Source organism: Puntigrus tetrazona, chromosome 21 (assembly GCF_018831695.1).
Source record: "Puntigrus tetrazona isolate hp1 chromosome 21, ASM1883169v1, whole genome shotgun sequence".
NCBI classification, from domain to species: Eukaryota; Metazoa; Chordata; class Actinopteri; order Cypriniformes; family Cyprinidae; genus Puntigrus; species Puntigrus tetrazona.
Window position 1 is genome coordinate 17470707 of NC_056719.1, and position 20701 is coordinate 17491407.

The 20701-nt window shown below is 39.1% G+C and overlaps 2 protein-coding genes across 4 annotated transcripts in view; both read right to left on the reverse strand.

Moving 5' to 3' along the window:
• The window catches only part of LOC122326313 (arf-GAP with Rho-GAP domain, ANK repeat and PH domain-containing protein 1), a 16760-nt gene extending 7427 nt beyond the window's left edge, over window positions 1–9333 (reverse strand). For 2 of the 3 annotated variants that reach the window (XM_043221100.1, XM_043221098.1), the window contains exons 1-15: window positions 9196–9333; window positions 8102–8190; window positions 7945–8000; window positions 7639–7825; window positions 7306–7419; window positions 6769–6894; window positions 5710–5770; window positions 5506–5626; window positions 4118–4275; window positions 3772–3878; window positions 3405–3690; window positions 1957–2139; window positions 1490–1664; window positions 441–485; window positions 86–203 (exon numbers count right to left, since the gene is read on the reverse strand). In XM_043221100.1, the coding sequence (XP_043077035.1) occupies window positions 86–203; window positions 441–485; window positions 1490–1664; window positions 1957–2139; window positions 3405–3690; window positions 3772–3878; window positions 4118–4275; window positions 5506–5626; window positions 5710–5770; window positions 6769–6894; window positions 7306–7419; window positions 7639–7825; window positions 7945–8000; window positions 8102–8190 (1826 nt within the window). In that variant the 5' untranslated portion in view covers window positions 9196–9333. The remainder of the gene's footprint in view (window positions 1–85; window positions 204–440; window positions 486–1489; window positions 1665–1956; window positions 2140–3404; window positions 3691–3771; window positions 3879–4117; window positions 4276–5505; window positions 5627–5709; window positions 5771–6768; window positions 6895–7305; window positions 7420–7638; window positions 7826–7944; window positions 8001–8101; window positions 8191–9195) is intronic. The other variant, XM_043221099.1, reaches the window with a different exon arrangement.
• Window positions 9334–9702: 369 nt separating this feature from the next.
• oatx (organic anion transporter X) lies at window positions 9703–18198 on the reverse strand. The gene is made up of 10 exons (XM_043221101.1): window positions 17606–18198; window positions 16580–16683; window positions 15932–16086; window positions 15505–15673; window positions 14312–14435; window positions 14127–14242; window positions 13022–13236; window positions 12694–12802; window positions 10966–11172; window positions 9703–10874 (listed from the first exon to the last, which is right to left on the reverse strand). Exons 1-10 carry the CDS (start codon window positions 17984–17986, stop codon window positions 10742–10744), a joined length of 1713 nt encoding a protein of 570 aa, XP_043077036.1. The 5' UTR covers window positions 17987–18198; the 3' UTR covers window positions 9703–10741.
• Between the last annotated feature and the right edge of the window lie 2503 nt (window positions 18199–20701).

A 20701-nucleotide genomic window follows, 5' to 3' on the forward strand; every position in this document is an offset into this window, starting at 1 on the left:
CTAAAATGTCCGTCTCAGGTTTGTGCACAATGATAATATCTGTGATGCACGACTGTAACTTTTAAATACAGAGTCGTTCTCGTACCCTGAAGAGCGGTCGAACACTGAGATGACTTCATTCAAATCCAGCACGTCGCAGGCCGCAGACTCGTTCTCCTGCGAGAACAAGAAACGCTCCTCATCCAGCTTTCCGTGGAGCTCTTCTACACATGTGGAAAAAGACAACTCATCAGCGTTAAAGGCAATGCAACACACGAGTTGTGTAATCAGATTACTTTTCTAAAGTCACCAGCAAAGTAAAACGACTTTTTAAGTTAACACCGGAGTTACTTTTTCCAAATAAGATCACTTTGTTTCTCATGCATTGACGCTGACAGCTCCGGGGTTGCCATGTTGAGAGAAAACAAACGATTTAAAGAGTGAAGTAAAAAGTATCTTACCTATCTGCTCCTCTGAACGTTTTGTTTGCTCAAAGTCGGGTGGCTCTTTAAAAAAAAAAAAAAATAGAAAAGCCTGAGAATATTACTCTTCTATTAGGTAATGAACAAAGAATCCTAATCATGAAAATGTCATGATTACATCTACTATCATTAAAGTATGTTTATGTGATCGTGGGCCTTGGTATATTAGTCCACACATTAAGATAAGTATACTTAAGTGTACAAAAGATTAAATGATTTAGATTTAAATTGCACCTTAAAGTAAAACTTTAAACACATTTAGGTAGCTTTTTATTTAATTAATATTATGTTATTTTTAAGTAGTCTTTTATATTCTTTTTAAGCTTTGGTGTACACTACAAGTACAATTAACCACACTTCTTTTTCCTCAAGGAAACACTTCAAGATCAGGGAAAAAAACGTATGTTTTGTATGAAGAGTAACACGTATTTTAAATACTAATGAAAAGAGATTTATATGAAATACACTGCTGAGTGTACTGTAATTATTATGGCGTGTGTGTGTGTGTATATGTTTGCAGATATTTAAGAAACATGCCAAGTTAACATACTTGTTTATGTGAAAAATATTGCAGTTATCCTCCTTTAAAAATGCATTCAGGGCCAGAATATCTGTGTTTGTTTTGGTCTGTGTAACGCTGCTGCCAGTTTACCCCGGGTTGCCAGTTTGTGGACAGTGCAGTGCATTTAATTTCATTCATCGTCATGTGTGCTTGTTCCTGTTGGTGTCGTCAATCTGGCAACCCGAGGAGGAAAAAAAAACTCCTCTTCGTTATTTAGATTGCGATACCTAGTGGTTGAACTGTACGTATAACACCTACACGTATACTGAAGTGTGTATATATGACTTTGATATTTCTTTCAATTGATTTTATGAAAGATAAAATAAAAACTGAATTCTAGTATCAAGGGTATGTAGATGGTGTACTTAACTGTCACGAAAATAATATATGAATGGGTTTTAACATTCAAATGTGCCTCTAAAAAAATGTCAGGAGTGAATAATCCCACTGAACCGACTCAACTAACCCACAAACTCGTTGTGTCGGAGTAGTTCGGTCTGCAGGGCCTGTCCAGCGCTCTCGGCCTCCATGATGGCCGACCGGAGCTCGGGATCTGTGCCGCTGCACGAAACCCTCGCTCCGGAGCACAGCAGAGACAGAGTCTCCTCCACATCGGCTCCACAAACCACCTCCCGCAGCCTCTGACGAGAACAAAACCAGTCGCTCTGAATAAATCAGCTTTCCAGTGACGTACGCTTTGTTAGGATAGGACGACATTTGGCTGAAATCTGGATTCTGAGGGTACAAAGAACCCCCAAAACGTTTGATATGTAAGAAATTTACAAAAGATCTTCACGGAGCATGATCTCTTTCACCTCCTAATGATTTTTGCCTTATAAGAAACATTGCGCGATGCATTTTTGCTTTTGCTACAAATACCGGTTGAACTTATGACTGCTTTTGTGGTCTAGGGTGTTTTGTGCACAGGCCGACCTGGTCAAGCAGCTTCTGGTTCGCAGCGAGCGGGTGAGCTTTGCGGTAAAGTCCTTTGCTGTATTTGGCGAGGACAAACTCCAGCCTTTGATCCGGAGAGACGTTCGGGCCGATCTGCTCCATCGGAGGGATGTTGTGACCCCAAACCCTGCTGGAGGCTGTATTTCCGTACAGCACAAACAACTGAAAGAGAAACGAGACGCTCGCAGTTCGTTCTCAAAGCATATTTGCGGTAACAGACGACGAGTACAGTACTACTGTTTCTAAGTTCTTCTATTATCAGGTTTTTAGCTGTAAAGCAGCTCTGTGGTGGCATGTTCCTGCTCCGTTTAGTTCAGTGACAGTGTGAATGTTGCAAAGTTCGCTGGTTACGAAGCAAACTTAGATCAAGTATAAAACAGGAGACAATAGTGTCATTATTCGGCTTGAGTTCAGTTAAATAACGGTGCAAAGTTCATCGAATCAGAAAACAAATACAAAGATAACCGTGTCACAATAGTGTAATTAAGCAAGAGGTGCCCATGGCAAGGCCAGCAGTGAAAAAGAGGTTATTATACCCTATAAGATTTATTTTAGACGTTATTGTTGGTTTATGGGTTATTAGAACTAAAATTACAGATTAAACATATTTTATGTATTTATATATTTAAAACAAATGTTATCTAAAAAAATTAATAAAAACATTTATTTTATATGAGCTGGTTTTATTTAGTTTGAATTCAAGTGACTAGATCTAACATAAAAAATATAAAATTAAAAAATATAAAATTAAATTAGAAAATACAAAAATTCTAAATACTAACAAAAACTCTGCTAGTATCTCAATGATAGCAAAATAACACTGTTCTGGCAACAAGAGTTTACGATTTTATTTTATTTTTGTATACAACTTATTTCTTTAATGACAAAACATTCTTTCATTAAAGAAATAGGCCACATATTATATAAACCTCAGACATCCACAATGCTAAAATCAAAAGGAGCTGCCAAAGCTGATATTATTATTATTATTATTTATTTTATTTTTTTTTTTTATGAAGGTTTTTTGGAAGCTATTTTCAAGACATTTAAATATTAATATGGGAAAAAAAGCACTGTAAAATAAGTAGAAAATAAACCCGGTCTTATAATATCATTAAAGGAATAGTTCACCCAAAAATGAAAATCACCTTCAAGTAGTTGCTGTAAAGAACACAAAAGAAATATATTGTGAAGAAAGTGTGTAACCAGGTCACCATTGACTTCAATAGTATTCTTTTTTCCTACTATGGAAGTCAATGGTGACCCAAAACAGCCCGGTTACAAACTTTCTTCAGAATGTCTTCCTTGGCTTTCTGCAAAACAAAGAAATTCATACAGATTGAATAAACGATGAAAGAATGTTCATTTTTGGGTGAACTATACCTTTAAGTGAATCATTGTGTTGTTTGCCGCGTGACAGAACTCACCTGAATTAAAGGCTCTGTCCAAACCTTATTATCTAGTTTGAGACCTCGCACTTTGGACCGGTTGCTGCCCATGGATCGATGCGCTCCAGCGCAGGCCTCGCAGATGACCACCAGCAGGTTCACCGATGCCCACTCTGGGTTGGCCGCCCCACAGTCGCCGCAAACCTTATTACAGGGACTGGACCAGAGTTGGTGAGCCACCTCGCTGTGAGACAGAGCGCTGCGGATCACGTCGTTCAGACTCTCCAGCCACGCTGCCGTCTCCTTAGCGGAGTCTGCAGAGAAACTGAACAGACACAGCGGCTTACTTCACCACCGCGAAGCACAGGAACGCTCTCGCCAAAGAGAGGACAGAAGAGACACCCACTTGAAGGTCCTGTATGGAGTAATGAGAGTGAAGCTGTGACGGCCCGTCGCCTTCACAGACGCTATATTCATAGACACGCACATCATGCCAAGACCTATGCTGAAGTCCTGTGAATTCAAACAAATAAAAACATGCATGGTCCAATTGTTTAAATTGGGCATATACACATTTGAAATCGTGTTTTACATTCATTTTTGCCAATTAAAATTGCATTGAGGTCCAGTAAGGAATAACGGGCCACTGAATCGTTAAAAGAGAATGATATAACTTCGGCGGTACCGAAGCCCACGGCCTTTGGGTTACGAGTGATCGATGAAAGGTTGACATTAGTAAGACTTTTCCGCACCTCTTTGCTGCTGTATATCCAAAGGGAGTGTCCGCGGATAGCAGTGTACACCTTTTTCCGCGGGTCTTTCATGACCAGCGGTCCGTGTTGTTTGGGCGCAGCCATCGGTTCCTTTCCTCGACTGGCATAGAGAGACGTCAACCAGAGCTTCCGCACCGCTACGACACAACATTCACAGCACAGAGCTCACAGGAAGGATTTTCAAATAAACCAAACATGACAATGTACGGTCCCAGTTAGGGCGCAATAGTATTTAGACAGACCGGGTTATCGGCGGAAAACAACGCATTGCAGCCTTTGAAGGCAGCACACCAACTGGGACCCAGATCACAGATCCTACTTGAACTAAAAAGCTTTAGCATCCATTTGTAAAGCTCTGTGAACAGAGCAATGAACTAATCAGACTACACGGTAAGGCTCGTTGGCTAAAATGGTCACTCGTGGCTTAGTTGCACTCGTTCCTTGTTGCATCGAGTCTAAGTAGAAGCATCGAGAGAAACAAAGCTCTCCGCTATTTTCATTAAGCACTCATTTCAATCGTTAGCTGTCTTTACTACATACTGCACCGAGGGATAGTTCACCCAAAATGAAAAAGTGCTGTATATTTACTCTCGGGCCATCCGAGACAGGCTTCATAAATACCATAGTTCAATCAGGACATTTAAGTCATTTTTTATAAATATGCCATAAAAAAATAATTACTGGTGTGCGTCTAAAGACAAAACAAAGACACTGACATATTTTAAGATGGCCAGGGGATAGATGACTTTCTGTCTTCATTGGAAGTCTAAAAATTTTTAGTTAAAACTGCATTCTTTGGTGATTTCATAAAATGCATGCGCATGCAGCGACTGCCGTCACATCGAAAAAAAAAAACTGAAACCCTGTAGGTTCTGGTGATATAGTGAGGTGTTATGACGTGATCATTCTGTGCAAGAGGTTATTTTTAGACAACTTAATAAATCAGTTCACAGAATTGGACTGAATGGTCCAATTCGAAAGAGTTCATGGCTCAAGATACTACAAGATACTCAATCAAAACTCACCCTATATATTCTACCTGTGTCCTCTGTCCTCGGCTGCTTAGTTTTCTTTTTCTGTCTGTTTGTTTTTGGTCTAGTCTGTGGATCTTCTGCCCTACCTTGGGCCTGTCTATTGTCTGGGTTTGTTTTTGCATTGCCTTTTATTTTTTGTCAAAGGTCTTTTGAGCTTCCCTGGTTGTTTTTTGTTCTTTCTGAATATGCTGACAGAGTCTCTGGATTACAGGTAAATGTAATGTTGTTGTAAGTTATGCTCAGTTTCTTGCACGGACTGATCGTTTTGCTCCATAAGACCTCAATGTATCGAGTTTAACTAATGCTTTAAGAACTGATTTTCTAGTTTCCTACCCTCACTGTTAGCCATGAATTCAAAGTGCTTCTTCTGTAAATGGATGGAGAAGCGCCCATGATCCTGCTCACGTATGTTAGTGATGCTTGTTACGTGAAACACGTATTCTGTGAACTTGTCCTAAAGCACATTGAAAAAGTGGTTGTAAAATAGGTAATATATAATTCATTTGTTTGATGTCATGCCATTATGAAACAACTCACTGTGCGCTTTTTCCACATTGAGATGACGTGTCCATCATGAGTGGTCCACAGAACAGTGTGCCTGCATGACAAACACAAAGTGAACACAAATACAGACTCCACGCTGTCTGTTACCTTCAGAGTCTCTCAAAAGGCCCTTTCAAACCAAATGTTATTGTTGAGAACAAAGATTCTAAATGAAAATGCCTGTAGAACTATTCACACCATACGCAAACACTGGAGCTAATTTCAACGAATGTGTGTGTGTGTGTGTGTGTGTGAAATCATGATTAGCATAAATATTCATAAAGCAATGCCACTTTCGCCTTGCGTGAGATAAACTTTAAAACAATCGTTATTTACATTTGCACATGACCTTTGCATTGTATCAATGGTGAAAAAAACTACACATTAAAATAGGAGTACTGATGCAAATAATAAACATAAAAATACACTAATATAAGTGCAAATTGAATTTTTCAAACACTTAACTGCATGTTATTTGCAATTAAATTAACATATTATAGTTTACACTTAGTTTAACTTATTTATAATTATTAATTTTTTAACCCACTTAAGTTTCTCTTTATATTTCATTGTTACTTTATGTGGAAACCAGGGTTTTCAAACCCTTAACTGACAAAAAAAATGTATTCTAGTTATATATATATATATATATATATATATATATATATATATATAAATTCAATGAAATTAAGAGTGCTTAATTAGGGCTTAAGTACATCTGTTAAAGCCATTATGAAATTACTGTTCTTGTTGAAATCAGTTTGAAGTGTACTGCCGAATTGCATTTATGCAAAATAAGTGCACTTCTTTAAATCATGACAAATAAGTATAATTTAAAATATAGACTTTAATTTTACATCAGTACAATGTAGGTTGTTTACATCATGATTTCTAGATTTTATGCAAAGATGCTTTTTAAAGCAGTATTTGTGATGTGCAATGGAATGCATAATTCATTTCGAGCAGTTTCAAATGGTTTAAGGCTTAAATCAAGGAAGCTCATTTCTCTCTATAGTTTGTATGTGATCTGAAGGATTGTATAGTGTTAGTTACTTGCGTCCCTTCCATACGTCGAGCCAGCTGGCCTGTGCCACCGCACACTCACTGTGAGACGCGCCGGCTTTCTGCCGCGGCCCTGATAACGTCTGCTTCTTTCTGCTCACACGAATAGTTGCAGCCCTGCAGAACAAGAATTCAAGGTATGTTAAGATCTCGGCACGTTGGTCCAGGTCAGCAGTCCATGCAGGAGGTTGTGTCTTCATCAGATTTGGATAAATGCGGCATTGCGTCAGCGTCTTATCGATCTGCGGTGAATGGGTGCCGTCAGAATCAGCTGATCAAAACATCACAATATAGCCGTCTTCTCCAGATATTAACTGAGAGGTGAGGATGTTTTTATCAGCTGTTTGGTCTCTCGTTCTGACCATTCACATCCATTGCTGAGACACTGGTGCGATGCAACATTTCTCCAAATCTGATCAAAAACACTCATCTACATCTTGGATGACCTGAGAACGAGAGTGCATTTTCATTTTTGATTTAGAGGTAAAAAATGGTCTTGGCAGACGTGATGATTTTCTAAGGTGTTACCTTGGTTTATTGGGTCTGTCAGGTTTGTTCTGAAGATCCGGTGATTTAGGAGCTTGATGGATCTCTCCATTGGTGCAAACGTCTGTCCGAACATCCATCCCCTGATCTGTGAAACTACAAGGAAACTAGAGTAGTAACCGAAGCCTAACACACTGGTCTTAAAGCTCCAACAGCTCCAACCCCAATCAAACACACCCGATCCAACTGGTCCTAATCAAGGTCTTCAGGATCACTAGAAACTTCCAAGCAGGTGCGTGTTGGAGCGAAACTTGTTTGGGACCACTGGCCTAACAGGTTTTGTTCCAGAAACAGGCGAAATGAAATATGCATTACCTGTGATCGTTGCTGAGCAAGTCTGGAGTCGCCGGCCTGTCCTCAGAAAACGCTGAATCAGGAGCTCTCGCCGCATCTGGAGACGGACTGGAACTAACTGAGAGCGACTCTGGCGACGCATGTTGAGGATCAGGAGGTGCAGGGATGAAGTCATCCACATTAACCTCGCGTCTGATAATGGTTTCTACTGAGAAAAACGGCAGTCATCACCTTCACTAAGCGTTTGTCTTTTTGTGGGTGTGAGTAGTAGAGAGGATAAATATACTACCGATATTATTATTATAAAGAAAGCGTGTTAAAAAGTACCTTCAGATTCTGTCTGTGTTTCAGCTGTAACGTCTGGACAAGACGACTGGACATTTCTGTAAGATATAGGAGTACAGTATTGTGAAAGCAGTGTTTATGTTAGATGGGATCGAATAACCAACTCCTGGTTTTTGACAGCAGCTGGTCATGAGCTCACCGTTCACTAGACGACGGCTGTCCCGCATCTAACAGAAAATATCTGGATCGTGGCTTCGGCACGGGTATGATATCAGGAGGGTCCGACATCTGCAGAAAATAAGCACGGTGCATGAGTATGCAAGAATTCAAACATCAAGATAAGACAAGAATTTGCTTCCTTTCAATTGCAGACAAACGTGACGCGCTTAGCGGATAATTATTTCCACTCGTCAACACAACGTGACGTTTTAAGTCATCCAGGCACATTCATTTGATTCTTTGGCACCAGTTTCAAAGACATGACAGGGTTATACATAATGCACTATTTTTCAGTTATGTGCTTAAAGGTGCATATTCCTCTGATGTTTCTGTGCCAATCTCCACACATTTCATGCCATGCATTTGTCACCAACGTATTTCTACACTACACTACAGAGGAAACGACGCTTTTTCACCGCAGGCGTGGATTTATAGCAACATCTGAACTGATGCAAATCTGACATACGTAATTTTACTCTCTAAATGTCTTCCATTGCTTAGCGTTTCATGTTTGGTGGTTATAAGAGGCAAGTGTTTTTGAACATTCTCAGTTACATACTTTAAGCAGGCTCAGTGCAAAATTATGTTAATGTATGATGTGATGCAAATGAATTAAATCCTTTCATAACACCGTATTCCATGCTAATATGGGAAATGTAAGACAACTGAATTTTTTTTTCTTTTACAGTGAAACTGTTATAGCGCCCCCTTTATATAACCATATACAAACTTCCTCGTAGCCTGCTATAAACACTTGTTTATATGACACATTATTTATACAATATAACCAAAAACCCTTCTATTATCGCCACCGGTGGTCTAATTCATGGACCTTTCCAGGTTTGTTTAGGGTTTGCTCTGTATAGACTCCGTTCGTGATCCCAGACAGACAGGTTACTACAGTACGTTCAAAAACAACAAGGCGTCTTAAGAAGCCTTAAAAGACGATGCAGTTTCTATAGTAGGCGACTAAAGATTTGTTCTCGGCTCATAAATGAGCTAATGTCACCGCTGTTTAAGTAAACGTGTTTTCATGAAGTAAAGTAACGTGAATAGTCTCTCCACAGAACTTACCTCGGTGATGTTCTTCTGGAGGAATGAAGAGGTTTCACCGTGTTTTACCGGTTCCTCCGCTCGCACGCGCTCATGGGTTGGGTTAAAGTCAGGTGAACTTAAACCTACTAGTCAACAACTGAACGAATGACACATGACGTGATCTCCTGGCGGCAGAATGAAAGCTGAACACTTAAAAGAGCCCTTAAAGGTAGTGTGCTTTGCCTTTTAGAGCAGTCTTTCTAAAACCCTACGCTATAGGGACATTAATATAGCGCATGTTCACTTATCTATTTGTTATTTTTTCCACAGTCGTTGCAAATTAAAGCTATTTTGGACTCTGTATTTTATCCAAAAGTTGTGAATTCAAGCCGAGGCCAAAAAGCCTCTTTTATCAGCTCTCATTTTTCACCGCAGCTCTGACACACGGTTTATTTACAGGAAAAACAATATGAATCATTTCAGTCATGTTAGTCACTTTTACAGTTGGTGGTTTTTAGTCTCATACAAAATGTTCCATTCAAGTTTTATGGGTCTGGTAAACAGAGAAAGTAGTGTTTTCAGTGTCTTCAGATGAGCGTGGCCATAGCCGTAGAAAGACTGATGTGTAAAATCTTCATTTTCTACTATTTAAAGTGAAGACAGCTCAAAATAAAGTGTTTTAAGCATCTCAGTTTACAGTAAATGAACAGAACTCACCAAATGCTAATGTTTCAATCAATTTGTTAAAGCTACATTTAAGTAAACATATTTAAATGTGGCTAAAATAAATTGTTTTCAACCTTACATTAAAAAAACAACTTACTTATACATTGATGATAAGTTCTGAAGCGATTTAAGACTCTGAATTTAAAGTATGAACCATACAATACAGTTTATTATTAACTTTTTACCTAATGCACTGGGTATCATGAACAGCAATCTATTTAAATAATAACATTTTAATGCATTAGCTAATGAACTTTATTGTTAATGTGTGGATGCAAAATAAAAATAAAAAAAAGACAATAAAATCAAATATAAAATTACAAAATACATTAAAGTTGTACATACTCTGGAACCTTCATTACAGGCAATCTAAATAATCAAAAAGAGAGTAATACCGTAATATACTTTATATTACCAAAGAACTTCTACTTTTAAACATTTGAACAAAATCAGTCAACATTTTCATGCCTAGAAAAGTGATTTAGTCTGTTTCTCGCTCTATATGCGAAAGTGTCTCAGCAATGGATGCTCTGCAGTGAATGGGTGCCGTCAGAATAAGAGTCCAGACAGCTGATAAAAATGTCCACACGATGGGTTTGGTTCTTACAAACATGCAGCTTTTGTCTTCTCCAGATGTTAGCTGATGGACTGTGGATTATTGTGACGGTTTTATCATCTGTTTGGAGTCTCATTCTGACGGCACCCATTCACTGCAGAGCATTCATTGATAAGACAGTCATGCGATGCTGCATTTCTCCAAATCTGTTCCCATGAAAAACAAAACAAAAATCTGTTGGCCTAGATTGAGACAGCAATCAATAACAGCCAATAATGTTGTGATATTTACTTTAATTGTAAATTATTGAGTGTCTGACACGGGATGAAGCACAGAGGGTTTGTTCTCGTCACACGTTCCTCCGCTCTGTTTGATGTCCTGTAAGGCCAGTGACTCGTTCCGCGTCTGCTCTTTAAGACTTTGACTTTTCTTTTCCCTGCATGGGTGAAACGCACAACACAGTGTAAAACAGACCCGACGCGGAAGCAGAAAGAGGATTCATCACGGACACAGCTCGGAGACTTTACCCGTTCTCCTCGACGTCCTCGATGGTATCGGGCAGAGGAACGTCGAGGGTTTCTGGGAGAAAAAAGGCTATGAATCCAGCCAGAACGGCGGATCCTCCGTACACGATGCTAGGCAGAGCCGGCAGGATCTCGTCCAGGATCAGGACTGCAGGAGCGGCCATGGATCCGATTCTGGCCATCGTCGAGACAAAGCCCATGCCGGTCTGTCTGGAGAACACGCACGAGAACTCATGTCAAGGTGAGCGTTACTGCTCCTATTTACTCTGGACGTTCAAAGCACAGTATCTTTAATGAACGTCGCTGCATGGCGACTTTAGTTTTATCATTAAACATATTTGTAATACCACAGGTATTACTGTAGCAATAACCAACAATACCAAATCATTTAAATATCATGGTATATTTTGTAAATGTCCTACTGTAAATATTTCAAAACGTAATTTCTGTTTAGCAATATGCATTCAATATGCATTCGAATAAGCTTTCGAATGATGCATAAATCAAAATGGACCCTTATGACTGTGGTCTGGGGTCCAACACGTCTTTATTTCTGTTTCTGGGACGTTCTGCTCGGCCGTTAGACTGGGGATGGTAGCCGGAAGTGAGATTGATACTGATGTTCAGATATTTGGAAAAAGCTCAATCGGATTGGATTGGGGTCCTCGGTCTGACGCAATGTCGTCTGGTAGGCCATAAAAATGAAAGACCTGCTCAGCTGTTTTGAATGCTGCGGAGAGTTTGGGTAACGGGACGAGCCAACATGCTTTAGAGGAGCGATCAGTGAGGGGACAGTGCTGTTGCCGGGAGACTTGGGCAGGTCAGTGATGTATCCGATGCATGCATGTGTCCGTTAATCGGGATGAAGTAGGTTAGTCAGTGATAGACTTTACAGACACATCTCTAGTTATGCCGTGGATAGATTGATAACTATGCAACGTGAATATAAATATGTATGTGTGTGTGTGCCTGTGATCTATATATATAAATAGATTATGTGTGTATATATAGTGTTACGACACAAACTACCTCTACTATTAAAACCAATCTATATCACCGCTATACACCACAGCCGTTTAGAGGTTTTATTTTGTTACAGCTATTGGTCGCACCACCAAACAACTTTCCCTACATGATGCAAAAGCTTGAAGGCAGTCCTAATGTGTGTGTGTGTGTGTGTGTCAGCACACTGCCCAAGGTCCTCACCTGTAATTTCTGGGCAGCTCCATTTTTATTTTATTTATTTTTCTAACTAACATGAGCCACCATTTGAAGCACGTGCTCTTCCCAGCGTCTTCTTTTTGGGTCTAAGACCCCGCTTCTTACCCACGCATCAACCTCACAGGTGAGAGACGTCACCTGGGCTCTTACTTTGTGTTAGTCACTACTATCCCTGCTTAAACAACTAGCAATAGGTACATATGTATGTGTATGGCCTAAATGTATGTGTGTGTGATGGTGTGTTTGTGTGTGCATGAACGTCTTTGTGTGTCTGTTTGTTGAAAGGTGAAAGAATATAATATCAGAATGCATTTTGCTTGAAAATGCAGTACTTGGTTTAAAACACCGTGAGACAGGGCACAGGACGCTCGGCGGAATCAGTGTCGGTTTATATATGTGTGTGTGCAAATGAGGTGCAGGTGCGTGCAATCAGTCACAGGTATGCGGCATGATGGGTAATGGAGTTCGGTAAGAATGTTCAATACTTTGTCTTAGTTTGTTTCTGCTGACCTGATGACCGTAGGGTAAAGCTCTCCAGTAAACAGGTAGATACAAGTAAAAGATGCTGATGTGAAGCCCTTTCCGAGAACAGCAAGTGCCGTTCTTGTGATCTGCATATCTGTAACGACACACAGCTTCATTAGCAGCAGGTATGAATTAGTCATTAAGACGGAGGCTTGCATTGTCGAGTAGTATATAGTATTTAAAAGTGCCTTTTACCAAACTTTGTGTGTAGTCTATTATAGTTTAGAAAATGGCTTTCACCGCATCAGGTGATCAGCCGTGGCATTAGGTGTATGATGACGCCATAATAATCGAGACATTGTCATTGTCTTACCTTTAGGAACAAAAATGTTGGCAAATATTACAGACGCTGACATGAGGAGACATGTGCCTTGAGTTGTGCGTCGGCCCAGAAAGCTCAGCATCAGAAGAGCGACCAGTTTAGCGGGAAAATCTACTGCCCCAAAGATGATCTGCATCAGATAGATGTTCACCCCGAACTTCTGCAGGTCCATGGCCAGACCGTAATATGCAAAACTCGTCGAAAACCTGTGAGAAAGAGCAACAGAGCATGCGTTTATTTATTTGTGCACAACACAGCCTTGCATCTTGAAAAGGTTCTTTACATATAACACATTATCAATGTAGTTTTATGCCTTGTAATACACCTTATAATGCATCGTACAATCTCATCAGTGATTTTAACCACACTTTATATATAAAAATGCATTCTTGCACCATGCATCTTAAATTTGGTTATACTTATTTACTAGATATTGTATAGATGTATTACAATGCACATTATAAATAAAAATAATGCATTATACATAAAGGCTTTAAGTATAGTGATTTTTAGAGAATGCGTAATATTACCTAATTTGTTTATGATGAGTTCACAAACATTTAACCACTTTTTTTTCATAATACTGAAGGTTTTTCTGATTGTATTCATGTATCAGCTTTAGTGCATTTTAAATGACAAATAGAATTATTCTAAATGCATATGCTATGCAATGTTTAACTTGCAAGTGCAACAAAATGTTTAAAATACTCCATTTATTGTCTGAGAATGTTACATAAATACCCATTAAAAAAATACAAATCTATCATTCGAATGTAGCAGAAAACATCTGGCTCACGTTGGCAATTTCTTTTGATCCCAGCTGTGATTATGGCCATGAAATCAGGATTAGGCGTAAAATACATGTCATGCATGTGAAAAAAGGCTAAGAATTAAACTTACTCTACAAACGTCAAAAGCAAAAATGCTACAAAATGCATATGTTGTGGAAAAACATAATTTGCTTTAGCAACACAGACGTTAGCTTTGGAGTCAAACAAATGTTGGATTTTATTTTGCAAATAAAATGGTAAATGAATGTCTATTTAAGCACAATACAAGTTGAGTACATACAGAACCAGAACAAACGGATCCTCACCAGACGACCATGAGGCACATGGATATCTTCCTCATGGTTGGTGTTTTTAGGAGATCAAACACGGTATAAACGCTCTTGCTGGACTGAACCTCCTTCTGCATGTGCGACTCCAGCACCTAAACATGACGCGATATATGAAATCATATCAATATGTGATGATATGAGCTGTGAAATGCTGCAGGAACCTCTAAAGTGATCTTCTCGGTCATCTCTGGCTTCCCGTTGACTTTGGCCACACGGTGGAGATGCTTCAGAGCTTCTTCAGAGCGGCCGTTCAGCACCAGCCAGCGAGCGGACTCAGAGTACCACCTTTGACACGGACACAGTTCTCTAGTTGTTATTGTATGCTGCGGCAGTTTCTTTTCTCTAGATGCAGAATTTCAATACTTCTGATTAGTCTGCGTGACGATTCAAACGCCCTTCGAGAAATTTGGAAATTCAGATTTAACACGATGTTATCTATACTGGCTTAAAGATGGCTTCTGTTGAGTTTTTAAAAACGGTGGTTTTAATCTTGCATCCTTTTTCATCTTATGCGCCTTTTATGATTTAATTTTTTTTTATTATTGGATCATTTCTGTAAGGCAAATGGGTCCTGATTAAAAAGCTAGCGTTACCATTATTGCCTGAGATAAAATATACAATTAAACGGTGTTGCTCAAAATAATGTAGCAAGGGTCGAAATTGTTAATTTGTGCAGAAAAGTTTTATTAACTTTTGGAGGGAGAGTTTTATGGCTCTTTATATGTGCATTTTAATGATAATAGCCTAACAATAAGTCATTAACGATTAAAAAATTATTATTATTAATTATTAGAGTAATTAAATAACACAAGGTCCCCAGATAATACTAATCCTGTGCGAATAGGACTTTATTGTACAAGACATCCCAATACCTCAACTTAACTACTTTAATAACTACTAATAGCGAATCAAAATCATGAATTTATTGAGGGACAAAATGTAGTTAATAGTTAATAAGTGTTCCCTATTCTATTGTATTAATGTAATCAACACAGTCCTAATCCAACAAAAAGTGTTTTCGATTGGATTGACTTGGATTTCTTTCATTGGCGAAAGCTTTAGTACGGATTGGCCTGAGGGTCAATTTCAGAAAATGTCGAGTTTTGGGCAAAATATAGGGTGCTTTATTTCCAAATGCAATAAGCATCGCTCTTTTATCACCACTCACCTGACATTTACTTTCTGAACTACTTCGTATACACAACAACCAATACAAAAGATGCTGCCAGCAGCGTATTAGCGTTGTTTTTTCCATGAGCCTGGGTTCTTCAAATCGTATGCATCAGCAGCAAACATCAGCAACGCATGAATAGGTTTCACTCGCTACCAAAGAGTGATCCGGATGTTTTCTTACCAGCTGTAGAAGAAGAATATAAAGAAAGGAAGACAGACGGCCACGTGTATTTTGCGCCAGTCCTTCAGACTGTATGCCACACCGGCTAGAATCATCTGACCAAATGTGAAGAAGAAGGACGATATGGTGCCCACCAGAGTCCGAGCCTTAGTAGGAATCCACTCCACCTCTATACAAAACACGAACATTTTAACTCACATTTATTTAGATAAATGCTACTCCTAAACAGCTCCGCTTAGTTCAATGTGCTTTCAATAACTGGCAATGCCATAGAAGAACCTTTAACATCCAAAAGAAGGTTCTTCAGATTCTCAAAAGGTAAGAAAGAACCCGGAACCTATCTATTCCGTTTAAAACCCGTCGCGTATACCGTATTAGTTGGATGAACCAGTCCTTTTGTTTAGAATTAGTGAAAAGAGGCACTCACTGAGCGAGACGGCATTGAGAATGACTCCAGACACGGACATTCCTGTCAGAAATCTCAAGATGCAGTACACCACGTAAGACGGAGAGAGAGCCGTGAAGGTGCCCAAGAGAGCGAGCTGGAAATACGACCATATCAGCATGGCCTTGCGCCCAAACCTACAGGACAATAAAGAGCAACCAATTGACTCCCAGATATCCTTCGCCGGTTCAAGTAATGTTTTGGTAATCTATTAAATGAATGAATGCATGAACGAATAGCGGGTTGCAGTGCAGACAAGTTAGAAATGCACGTTTAGATTTCATGCTGCAATAACCTCACTGTGCTCCACCACCCACATCTCAACCAGTCTTACTGATATACCATTATTTGAATTATTTTTTATGTATGAACGTAATTCTCATTTTGCTTCCTGCATATTATCAGTCTTGTCAAGTAGTCTTATTGTTGCTAGACCCATTCGTGTGAATAAGGCTAAATATATGTGGTATTTTACCGTAAAAATAACCACTGGCACATGGTTGAAATGCATTGATTTATGACCTCACATGTGCACTAGTGAACAATAATCAGACACATCGTTTACTGATTTTTTTATTGTGCAAAAATGCATATATCATGTTATGATCACAGTAGAAACAGATGCATTACCTGTCGGATAGCCCTCCAAATATAATGGCACCGGTCAGCACTCCTCCCATGTAAATGGTCTGGCTCATCTGTTTGAGTGGACGGAGGGTGCAAACCAGATCCCACTGTGACAAATAAGACAGAAACATTACTGTAGGGGACTGCGGCAGGCAAACGGGACGGCCACCAAAAAACAACATGGAAGCCTTCACTTTCTACATTAACAGACGCCTATCGCCTCGATTTATTGGTATATTGCGTTTTCCCTCCCGCGTTTTAAAGATCAGTCTAAAATAGATTCGAAAACTTGAACACTCAAAACTCTTTAACCATTTTTTGAAATGGAAACGTAACTTACCCTTAATTAGGCCCTTCCCCCTAGTGGGCGGCGCCAAGCGTCATATTACACAGTAGTTCGTAATCAAAACTTTTCCTAATCTTGACAAAGCATACTGTTCGAACATTTTGAACATAGAAGTAATACCGTGACAGACATTTGTGATGAAAAATGCATCAAAAAGGCTGTGTAGGTTTTCGTCGCCAACACAAAGTCTTGAGAGTACTTTTTGAGACACATTTGGAACAAAACTAAAATCTAAGTTATGGATTTAGATTTTGTAGCAAACTTAGATTCCAAAACATACTGTAAAAGATTTTTTTATATATAAAATATATATTTAACATTAGCGTACAAATAGCACGCCAAATAAAAAAACTCATGGCTTCTATACCAAAACTGACTTTGTCGTGTCGTGCATATGATACGCTCGTGTTTGGACTTCATTTAATACGCAGCTTCGTGCTCATGATGCAAAATTTGTTTGCGTGCATATGATACTCAGTTTTCCACGCAACCCTAATCGTACCCATCCCGGTCCATTTTTGCGCATCAGTACCACGGCTTTTTGGCGCACTTTCATGACACCGGCTTGTCCACTTAAGTTCGGATAGCGTGCATTTTAAAGTCTGCGTTTTTATATTCTCGTTGTTTTGTTACGTATTCGATCGAGTGTGGTGCTGATGATTGGTAAACTGCAAACGACTTACTTCTGACACTATAGATGAGATGAACTCGGTCTTGTCGTATGTCCAGCCCTCGGCGCAAGCCTCCGTCTGGAGCTCAGTCGCGTTCGTGTGACTCGGTTTGTCGGTGATTAAGTGCCACTGCGCGTCGGTGTACCGGGTGCATTTGGACAGCGCGAGGGACGCGTCCAGCGGGATGAACGCGCGCAGGAGAGCCGCCGCGCTCTCGTTCAGCGCCGCCGTGATGTTCGGGACGCGACAGTGATGCTCCGGTACACCGGCGGTGAAGTTATTGAGCAAATTCTGGCTCGCCATTAGAAGGCCCGGGATGGACAGAAGAGTGACGTGAATCATCTGGAAGCGGCCGAACCCGCCGACTTCATCCAGGAGATCCGCAAAGCCCATGCCGGTACCGATATCTTTATAGAATTTAAACGTCCCTTGTATTTCAAGGCTATATTGCTTCTAACGTCAGGAGACCGGCGGCAGGTGAACTCTCTATGTTACGTCAAATTACGCAAAGAAGGCATTTAAAACTTTGAATGATTACTTTGGAGGTTAATGGTTGCCAAAATAGTTTCTGATTTCTGAACGCAAAGCATTTTCCATACACAGAGCTGAAGTGAATTAAAAGTCACCCCCTCCATGACACGCACGCACACACACACACACACACACACACACACACACACACACACACACACACACAAAGAACAATAATGAAGTTTTAATCTGATTAAAATACCCTGCGCTGGAATTTTCATAAAGAGCTTGCGCAGGACAAACGACCTTGACCAAATAAGCCGGGTTTTCTTTACTGTGTCTTTTTAGATGAAAAGTGCACTTTAAAGATGTCGGTCAACCTGAGTTGTGCTTCTAACAAGTTTTATGCAAACCAAAAATACCCGATCCAGCCTGAACACACAAGCCGCACCACGACCGAGTAGAAGCTCTGCATCTCTTTTAGGTAACGAGTGCGTTTCACATCTGAACAGGTCTTTTCTTGTTCAGATGACCACTAGGAGTCCTCCTAAGAGTTCCTGGGAGTTTCAGCTGAAGGGAACATAGCGTTTATTTAAAATAGGCTATTCAATAGAGCTCGAATCAATAGAAATGAATGATTCTGAGCTCGAAAAGTGGTCTGATCTGAATCAGGAGAGAAACCGCTTACAAGCCAAAATGGCTCTGAGTAGGTTTTAATGTGAGAAGACAACAGGAGATAGATTGGGGGTTGTGTCCAGCTGCAAGCACTTCTCAGGAGATGTTAAATATTGGCTAAAAGGAAATACAAGTGGGAAAGAGCTCATAGACTCCTGCTGGCCAGATGAGCTGCTACTCATGGATTATTGTACTAATTGGACTAAAAATTAAACCTGGTCTTGCCTCGTTATGATTTAACAGCTTCGTGTGTTAAATAGTGACTGACCTGATGCTCGTCCATCAAGATACCTTGCTAATTACACACACACACCGGCTGCAGAGTCATACTGTTCACAGAAAGTGACAAGACTATATCTCACACAGCTTTGTAGCAGAGGAGATCGATACTGAACATCAGAATAGACAGAGCAGCCGTATTATAATACATAAAGCAGCTGTTTTAGAGAGCACCGTGAGCAGCATTATATTGGCATCCTAAAAATATGATCAAACGGGATTGTGAAAATTAAATTAATTAATATATTATATAATATATAATATAATACAAATAATATTAATATTTTATTATATAATATGAATATAATTAATATTAATATGATAAATTAATATTATTTTATAATAAATAAAATATTTTTACTAAAATATATATTGTGTATTATTTTTTTAAAGTAAATAAAAATGAAATAAATGTACAAAAACACCTAAATCTAACTTTTCAACAACATCACATTATGAAAATATTTTCTCTCTAATGCACATTGAAATGAGCAAAAGTAAAATGGTTAAATTGGCAAAAGTAGGTTGCATAAAGCATTGAATAAAATTCAATTGCCATTAATTGTAGCCAGTTTGTATTAGACAACAACAATTCTTTTATATTGAGATTTCTTTTTGCTTTCCATTGTACTTCAATGAAAGTTTTAAGTGTATATATATATATATATATAAGATCAAAATGATTAATAGTGCAGATTTATTTCCAAAGGCTGCTTTGTTCATATCTACCAATAATTTTGATGCATAAAGACTGGAAACACAACGTTAATCTGAAGTTAAACCCGTCTCCTGGTAGACAGAGAAAAAGCAGGCTTCTTTTAATCTGGTTTAAATGTATTTTAGTCTACGACTCCGTCCAGGAAACCACTCCTTAGAGGTTTATATAGTGCAAAATATCAAAAATCTACAGAGGGGTTACATGCAAAGACCACAGGCATGAGAAGTGGACCCAGATATACTTTACAGCATAACATGAACCAGAAGGATTTATTCTCAAGACACTTCAGATTATTACTTGATACCATTAATAATGCTCGTCGTTTCTCTCTCGTTTCTATCCAGTGTGGATGAAGAAATATAATTCTGCGGTTCATTCTCTCATCAGACTTTCTGTTCAACCGATGCTCTTTGGAATCTGCAGAATAATTAAAAAATGGTTACTACATTTTTAGTGCAATAATAATAATAATAAAAATGGCGTTTTGGTTAAGGATCAAGAAAAACGGAAAAAAAGAGAAAAAGTCATTTAGACTTAAACTGCTGTCTTTCTGAACGAATGAGAGAAGCTGGACTAAAGATCAGTCGTCTGGGGTCCTGCTGAACCATATGTTGGAGGTGTTATGTAATTAAAGTACAGTTAAGTCATAACATGTGACCGGCTCCATAAATCATCCTGACCCGGAAACACATTTTGCAGCTGTTGATGTTTTTAGTTTATTTTTGCACAGAATGATGAAGAAAACTCTGCCTGAGAATCGTTATGACTGCTCCAAAACACATTTAAAGTCATTTTAAAGTCACAAAACACTTAAATTTAAACACTGCTTGTTTTTGAGAAATTTGAACAAATTTTTTTGAATTGATTGCTATAACCCTGTCTTTGTGACATCTAAACTCTCGTGCATATGATGCTAAAGTATAGCCTGTGACCCTGGAGGGAAAATAACAAATACAGCTATATGT